General features: G+C 32.6%; 1 protein-coding gene across 2 annotated transcripts; it reads left to right on the plus strand.

The window, feature by feature from the left end:
- Window positions 1-5,753: 5,753 nt before the first annotated feature.
- Window positions 5,754-8,195, plus strand: LOC114193259 (patatin-like phospholipase domain protein). Of its 2 annotated transcripts, XM_085665386.1 has the most exons (3): window positions 5,754-6,769; window positions 7,832-7,875; window positions 7,963-8,195. In XM_085665386.1, the coding sequence occupies exons 1-2, from the start codon at window positions 5,931-5,933 to the stop codon at window positions 7,842-7,844; spliced, it is 852 nt and encodes a 283-aa protein (XP_085521512.1). In that variant the 5' UTR covers window positions 5,754-5,930; the 3' UTR covers window positions 7,845-7,875; window positions 7,963-8,195. The 2 variants fall into 2 exon arrangements, with proteins under 2 accessions (XP_085521512.1, XP_027938790.1); XM_028082989.2 differs by lacking the exon at window positions 7,832-7,875 and having other exon boundaries at window positions 5,758-6,769.
- The last annotated feature ends 1,205 nt before the right edge of the window (window positions 8,196-9,400 follow it).

Here is a 9,400-nt window from a genome sequence, read left to right on the forward strand (position 1 = left end):
GGGACGACTGAAGAAAAAAAAATTGTATTTTTTTTTCACTTAATTGAGGTAGTGAGTCAACTTGTTTGACCCACCAACCTGTAGTAGGCTGGATCAGGTTCCTATTTTTTTGGCTTACTAATAAGTGAGCTGGGTTGGGTTGACTCACTAAATGACCAATCCGTGGTGGGTCGGGTCAAGCCTGGTGGCCCATTTTGACAACTATACTCGTCTAATAGGGATATTCAATTTTATGAGTTGACTTTGACTCGTCTACAACAGATATGCGTCTACTGCCTTGTTGTACTTGCATTGACTAGTCTATTAATTCTACTTTGACTTGCCTACTCCTTGCAGTGATCAGGTTCCTAATCATATTAGTTTGCTTAAACTCATTGAAAACATATTAGTTGAACACACACACATACACACACACACACACGCATACACAATGAAACAAAATGGCATTGTGCCTTGATTATTTTAAATGAACATCATTTGGTACTATGAGCAATGTCCAAAAATGTGAGCCAACTAATACAAAATTACTTTTAAATCATTATGTATAGATTGATATGCTCTGTTTAAGGGCAAACAAAGAGTTATGGGGGATTTGATAAGTGTCCTATTTACTTTATTTTACATATTCTTTGGACAATTAAAATGCATGAATTTGATATTCTTGAGTAAATCAGACCCTTTTACCTTAGAAATAAATAATGTAGTACTGAGAATTAATTAAGTGTGATTTTAATAAATGAAAACGCAACACTTTTTACAAAAAAACAAATAGAAAAGAATTGTGCAACTGGGCTTCAAGACTCATGTTGAGTGTTGAAAGGCGGTTACAAAAAAAAAATCAAATTTAGTCTTAACGAAGCAGTAAAGTGAGGTGCCAAGCCATGGAAGAAAACTCTCAAGAAAAGGAAACCTAAATTGATCAAATATGGAGATCATGAGCACCAAGATGAAGAGTTGAACCTAAAGAAAGGCTTTCAAGAGAGGATACTTCAATCTTGAAGACCAAAGTAAAAGCTTAAGTCACAATGAAACGTTGAATAAGAGGAAACATCTGCTCTTGAGTACTAAAAGATATAGTTTAACATAAAGTTTTATCTATATTAAAATATAGTGTTTCTTTATTTTAGTGAGCTTTCTCTTAACATTTTTAAGATAGTTAAAAGAGGGAAACAATAGTTCCATAAGCTTGTAACTAGACTAATCATCACAAGTAACTAAACTCTTTTGTATTGACGTTAGATGTAGTCTATTCTAATTCTTTGCATTGTTGCTGATATATATATATATATATATATATGTATATATGTATATATGTATATATATATATATATGTATATATACTATATATATGTATATATGTATATATATATATATATACATATATATAGTATATATACATATATATATATACATATGTATATATATGTATATATATACATATGTATATATATGTATATATATATATATATGTATATATATATATGTATATATACATATATATATATATATATATGTATATATACATATAGTATATATACACATATATATGCATATATATGTGTATATATATATATATACATATATATATATATATATATATTTATATATATTTATGCTGGAATATTTGATGAACCGATAACTTATTTATTTAAATGGTATTGAGTTGGGAAACTAATCTTAAATTTAATGTATAATCATATTATCTAACCCATTAGAATACTAGGAATAAATTTGAATGCTTTTGTTAAGTCAAGTCTAGTACTTAAAGTAAGGGTTATAATTCATTAGTGGTTGATGATTCTATCTATGATTAAAATTCTTAGATTTATAAACTGAAGTAATTGATTTAGAATGAACCATGCACATTCAATGAGATTGGATAACTACATTATTATATATTTAATCACTGGTACTATAGTTGAAGAAGATACATGGAGTTCAATCTTAATGTAGTTATATACATTTCTTGTTTTAATCTCATATTATTATTACTAAATTTCTCTAATATATTTCATCAATAATATTTTATTGAAATTTAATGCAAGTTAGGACAAATTAAAATTGTTTGAGATTTTAAACAAGATCCTATGGATATCAACTGTCATGAATGAACTAGCAACATTATTGAAGATAAAAAACAAATCCAAAGCTTGCAATCTATCTATTTGATATAAAACTTTAATTCTCTTTAACAAGAATAAACTTAAACCTTATATTCAACTTAGGATCTTAACTTTCTTTTAGTTAGCAACCTTATGATCCTTTGATCACTTTGTAATCAAGTATTTTAGCTAGGACTGGTCACTGTTTAAAAGAATAATTGATTATAAGTTACTATTGTTTCAAAAAAAAAATACTCAGTTGTTTAGCTATAAATGGTCAAGGTTTAAATAATATTTGGTTTGTATATTACGGTGTTAGTTTGCTTAGTGAAACTTGATTGTGTTGATATAAAATTGGATGTAGTTTCTGTTATAGACAAACGAGTATACAAATATATGGTGGAACCTGTGGCAGAGCCTTTGGTGGAGCTGTTGGTTGAGCCTATGGTGGAGACTATGGTGCTTGTGATGGATCTTGTGGTTTCTATTGCTTAGTCACAACCTATGCCAAATCATGATAATGTTTGCGTTATGCATGAATCTTCTACTGTTAAGAATTTAGATGTTTCTACTGGTGGTGGTGCGTTAGTGGATTCTGATTCATTAGTTGATATGTCTTCTTTGGAGGATGTCACTCCCATTTGTAGGAGGATGATGAGGTGTTCAAACTACAAGGAAACCTTGGAGTAGGCCAATGAAAATACTAAATCTTCAAAAACAAGGATTTCTAAAAAGCATTAAAGGATTTTTAGACCTTTTGAGGATTTGAGCGATTTACTTAATAAGTCTCTTAATATGTAGAGGAATTGGATTCTTGAGATTAGTTTTCTACTAGCGTTGCAAGTGGTTTACCTTTTTTCGTCTATGTATTTGCTTAGTTTTTTCATAATAGGTAGTTTTTGCCTATGTATTGTATATGGCCAAGTCAACCTAGTACCCGACCCAATAAAGTTCCTAACCAACTATATGTCGACTCATTAAGCCGAAATGGACATGACCCCTACCAATCTCACCAGGATGACACATTATTGACCACACGCTGACTTACAAGTAACTGGACCCTATAGCCTAGGCCTATACAAGTAAAAGGCCCATCAAGAGACTATAAATAGCACAGTACACAAGGTACATTATTACGTTCATTATTTATTGCATTTATTATATGTGTATGCACTTGGTTGACATAGGCATTTGAGTTTTTTTTTTGAGATAGAGGATTTGAAGTGCATTAGAATCTTTACAAGATATAACTTCGACTATGTAAGAATAATTGGTGCCCACTGTTGGGCCACCTTATATTTTGTGAAGAAAAGCGTTTATGGTGTCTACAAGGAGTAGAAGCGCTGGAATGAAGGAAAGCGGGTATAATCTAACCCCTAGGACCATGGGGCGACCAACAACTCCTCTTCACAACCTCATCCTTCACAACACAATTTGCCACTAGCCGACATCATGATCTCACTTCCCTCGCTCTTCTTAATATCAAGCAAGAGAAAGGGGAACCCTTTTTATCCTTCATTGATATATTCAACACAATTTCCCTTAAGATTAATAAGTTGTATCTCTAGGTCATATGACACTATATGATTACAACTCTAAGGTAAGGACCTTTGTTGATGACTTGGCTATGTACTCACCCGTAAGCATGGATGAGTTGAGGCAGCGAGTTTCTAAATTCATGCAGGTGGAAGAAATAAGAAAGTACATGAATAAGATCCGTGCTGAGAACATTCCAATTGAAAAACAAAGGAGTTGATCCTAATTTTACTCAAAATGGTGGTCCCTAATAGAGGGATCCTAAACCTACCTGGTTCTAGTGATACACTCCCTTAAATGCACCCAGATCTCATGTGTTAGAAGAAGCTTTGCAGACCAACCTTTTACCACTAACCAGAAAATCTCTAAACCCGCCCAATGCCGATATGAGTAAGTTTGCAAGTACCATCGCAACAATGGCCACACCATAGGCGCGTGTGCATAACACTCAAAGATAAGGTTGATGAGATAATATGGGTCAAGCACCTTAAGTTGTTCGTGAGACGCAACAGTTCGCGACCTAGTTATAAGAGGATTGATGATAGGCGAGAAAGTTGAAGGGAGAAGGAAAAGGAGGGCCGAAAGGATGAACCATCTCAATGTAGGGAAAGGTGCTCAAATAATAGACCCCATATGACAGGTACAATCAATACCATATAAGGAGGATTTGTAGGTGGAGGTGTGTTGTCTTCGGCCAAGAAGATAAATTCGAGGGTCGTTCAGTCAGTTCATGATGTGTTTAGAACACATAGGAGAAAGAGAATGCCTCATATCACCTTCACGAATGTTTATTTTACAATAGTAGATCCTTACCAAGATGATCCTATGGTCATAACGGTGGAGATTAAAAAATTTGTTGTCAAAAAGATCTTAATTGATCAAGGTAGTTCAATAGATACATTGTATTGGAAGACGTATAAGAAGCTGGAGTTTCCAGAAGACGCCATGACCCCTTATGACGAGCTTATATATGGCTTCCCTAGGGAGAGAGTGTCAACCAAAGGGTACATTCACTTGCACACCACCTTTGAAGAGGGTAATTTGACAAAGACAATATCAATATGATATCTGGTTATAGATATTAAAACATCCTAAAACATCTTGTTATGCCGACCATCGCTTAATATGCTAGGAGTTGTGGTGTCTATCCCTCACCTCGTGATGAAATTTCCCTCTTTGTTTGGGATATTGTTAAGATCCATGGAGACCAAAAGATGATTATGGAATCCTATAACACAAGATTACGACTCCCCTTTCTGTCACTCAGTACAAACAATCTTGGACGGCATGGCCATTGAAGGAAAAGACATAGACCTCAAAATGAAAAACGATGCCCCAATAGAACCGTAGGAAAAACCAACTCCTTCTCCTGTTTGAGGAAGCTTATGGTTTATATTAGAAGGTTAATAATAACTTAATAAATACTTTAAATAGTTATGTTTATAATACAAATTTTAATATTTAAATAAGTGCAATTGGTCAGATATTAAGACAAGCCTAATTAGGATTGATGAGCATTAAGAAGACAATATCTTGTACAATTATTTGGAATATTGCTTCCCAATATTAACTCCAATTAAATTTCTTCAATAAGTTTAACAAATTAAAAACATTATCGTCCACAGATGTTGAAAATTCGGTTTATGGAGAGTGAAACTGAATTCTCAATGAACAAATACCACTAATTTTTTTTCCTTTTAATTTTTAAAAACATAATTAAAATGCCAATATAAAATTCAAATTTTTAACATACCCGCTCTACAAAAAAAAAATTTATAAGAAATCGATTTTCGATAGACAAAATTACAACCTTTTTATTTCTAAAACTTGATAAAGAAAACGAAATTGGAGACTATTTCATAATGAGAATTTGGTTCCTGAATTTAAAGAAGTCCAGTTTGGAAATTAAAATAAAAATATAATTATTTTGATAAAAAAAATTAAATAGATTCATTTTAAGGGGAGAAAAAATGCAAAAGACAAAGAGTGGTTAAAAACAAAACCAGGGTAAAAAAGAAACAAGGAGAGGAATAGGCCCACGTGTCACTCCATCTAGAATCCCTTGACTTTAAGGACGCTCTCTCTCTCTCTCTCTCTCTCTCTCTCTCTCTCTCTCTCTCTCTCTCTCTCTCTCAATCTATTCTTTCCCTCTTTTAAAAATCTTAGTCTCCAAGAAATCAAAGAGCACCATCACCTTGAAGCTAAACTTGTTGTGATTGTGAAGAACAAATCCTCTGCTACACTCTCCCAACCTTTCAAAACCAACCACACAACCCTCATTATTATTGTAACATGTTTCATCCACAAAGAGACCAACAACCCACGATTTCTTTTCCTCTGTCGAATGAAAAAGGACACACAACAACTCATAGTTATGACGCTTGGGGAGCCACAAACTCTGGTTCAGTAGCTTCAAAGAAAGCACCAAAAAGCTACAAGAATTGTCACAGCTGCAACGACATGGAAGTGCAATTCGGAACAGGGTCAAAGGTGGATGATGAATCTGGCATGTGTTCCCCTCCTTTGTGGTCCACGAGTCCTTCAAAGAGTCCCCATCACCGGAAAAACCACTACCGCTGCCTTTCCCCTGCATCCAAGACTCAAGCCATTGCAAGAGGCCAAAGGGAGCTCATGGAAATGGTTAAGAACATGCCTGAGTCAAGCTACGAGCTTTCTCTCAAAGATCTGGTGGAACACCCCAGGGTTGAAGTTGGACAAGAGAAAGGGGTGAAAGGGGTTAAAGGGGTTAAAGGGGTTAAAGAAGTTGAAGGGGTGAAATTGAACAACAAAAATGTGCATGCTAGAATGGTTGATAAGAAGGGTCAGGTTAAGGTTAAGAGAAGTGGGAAAATTGATAGTGGAGGATTTTATTTGAAAATGGTGTTTCCAATTTCTCTGGGATCCAAAAAGAAGACTAAGAATGAGGCCTTGGTGAATAATAGTCCAAACAAGGTGTCTCCTAGAACATCGGTTTCCGATGGATCTGCTAAGGGTGTTGATAAAGATTGGTGGAAGAAGAGCCTTTCAGCATCTCGTGGAGACAGTGATAGTGGTGTTTCCAGCATTAACAGTGGAAGCATGAAGAGTTCTGCTAGCAGCAACAGTAGCAGTAGTAGCAGAAGTAACAGCAGGTATGTTCAAACAAACCAATTCAAATGGACATTGAGTTTACATGTTGAATCTTGAAACCATAGAAATTGAAATGGTATGAATTTGGCATGAAAAAGACTATGAATTTTGATGGAGGACTTTGATTTGTTGTGAATGATGTCATGATCAACAAGTTTCTAACATCAAGTTAGCAGTTAAATGCATAAAGGAAATTAATACTGATGGTCTAGATTTTTATCAGTAAATTCTGCAGAAATTTCAATGTTCTTGTACTTTTCCAAAGTATTAGCAATTTGATAAATTCTTAATTAATGTAAAAACTTTTATGGTAATACTATATGTTAACTTTCAAGAAAAGGTTTCTGGCTGTACTTGAAACACGTACATAAAACATAATTATAAGCTAAAGTAACTGGTATGTTTTCTTATTATACTTTGTTTTAGAAATTCAGAACACCTATCTGTTTTTATTAAGTATAATCTTGAATAGAAGTTCTCCTGCTGCATAATAAACAGAAACAGAAACATGAAATCGGTAGCTTTCAAAATACTTTTTTTGACAGTAATCACAACAGTAAGTTGTTTCCTCTATGAAATTGTGTTTCTTGGGAAATATGTGCTTGTGTGTCTCTGGTAAATGACAAAGTCAATGAAAGTAAACAAAAGTATGCACGCATTGTCGGTTTATTGGCCTTACTTCACGGAGGTTAAAGGGTCAAAGGCACCACCTGTTGTAGTCTTTTAATTGATAAAGTTTGGTGGCGTAACTTTTAAGGTCTTTAAATCAAATCAAATGTTGCAGTGCTCAGTTGTTGGTGGATAAAAATAAAAAAAAACAGAGTGGTCATGTTCGTGAGCTAGGTACATTTTTGTCGGACACCAAGATTCTAATTAACAACATAAATTGTTGATTTGTTGCATCACAACAAGTTTTATTGTTCCGATGAATAATCTATAGCACAGATTGCCGAACAACAGTAAAAACTATTTATTTGTGTGCACATAGATAGTAGTAATTCCAGTTCACTTGTTATCATTGCTTGAACATGGTAACAACTAACAACTTCTTTATGTCATTTTAGGTATAATAAATAACAGTTAGGCTTAAGATCTTCTATAATATTAGGTATTAGTTTGAATCATGAATTATTTTGTTAAGAATTTATTATATTATTATCAGAAAATTGACCGATAACTATTTTTTGGGATGCAGGCATGAAGTGAGTGGTAGTAGTTGCTGGCCTTTCATGCGAAGACTCGAAATCCAATCACAAAAATAGAAGTTGGCAATTATTATTATGAGTACAATTTGAAATACGTATATGCAATTATAGTTTTTAAGTTTTTAGACATGACATTACACATAAAAAAAAATATAATAATAATGTGAGGAGTGTGTTTATGAATATTTTGTCAGAAAGTTTAACGAAGTGGTATCTTTTATTTTATGTTTTCTCGAAGAACATGAAACCACCTCGAATTTTTATGTGATGAGTTGTATACCTTAGTAGGGTATAGTATAATGGTAGGGACATAAGCTTTGTGATCTTTTAAAATATTTAAGGTGGAATAACTATTTAAATACGTTATAAAACTATTTAAATCTTAATAACTATTTAAAAGATCATAGAGATGGGTGTATTAATTATAACATAGTTGAATCAGTATCAAAATTTTTCTAAACTCCTTTTAAATTTTGCCATATAGGGAACAATAACTTAAGTCATTATTCATGAAGACGCAAATCTATTAAATTCAAAATTATCACAAATGTTGTGGGAATTTTGGGACAGGTCCAATTAAATGATGTAAATGATTATGAAACATTAATCAACATAGAGTCATGCATTATAAATTTATAGTATTTCGAAATTCGATTTTTGAATTTGAAAATTAATTGGTGTAACCATACAATTCGATTGAATAGTAAAATCGAAATAGTTTATGAACTAGATAAAAATATCATTCAATAATACTAAAATATTTATGAAATTTAACTATTAATTAATTATCTAATTCAATTTTTACAAAAATTTAGATCATAATCAAGATTTAACAAATTTAGATATAAAGAAAATAAAGAGAATAATTGAGTTTAATAATCATGAACCGAAACTTAAATCATAACGTGTATGATTCTTAGAAATGTGAATTGATTAAATAGTTTATCCTTTCATGGATCCATGATAACCGAGAGAGAAAAGAACGAGAAGAGAAGAAAAGTTTGAGAAGTCTCCAAAAGATGAATTTTACCAGTGTCATCTTAAAACCTATTAATAAACTAAATTTGTGGGCGTGGTCAAATTAATCGAACCCAACCCACTTATTCACTAATACTAATAACAACACCACTAATTCCCTAAAAGCATGAGTGGAGAGCTCTGACTTTGTGAGGCATTTTGAGGTCTTTTGTGTATGCAAAGGGTTTCTTTTCTCAAATGAAAAGTTTGAGATCTTTCTCGTAGGTTTTCAAGGATGCCAAGAATGTCCACCCATGTTTAATAACCCAAGATATAACCTTTATAAGATGGATTATTTAAGTGATAAAAGGAATTAATAAAATTAAATAAAATTAATAATTAACATTGTTAAGCTTTATCTAAGAGAAAAATATAACATCCCATTTAATAGTCTAAATCATCAAACAAAAC

The sequence above is a fragment of the Vigna unguiculata genome, chromosome 8, assembly GCF_037176805.1.
Source record: "Vigna unguiculata cultivar grain cowpea cultivar isolate G323 ecotype 2 chromosome 8, ASM3717680v1, whole genome shotgun sequence".
NCBI lineage: Eukaryota > Viridiplantae > Streptophyta > Magnoliopsida > Fabales > Fabaceae > Vigna > Vigna unguiculata.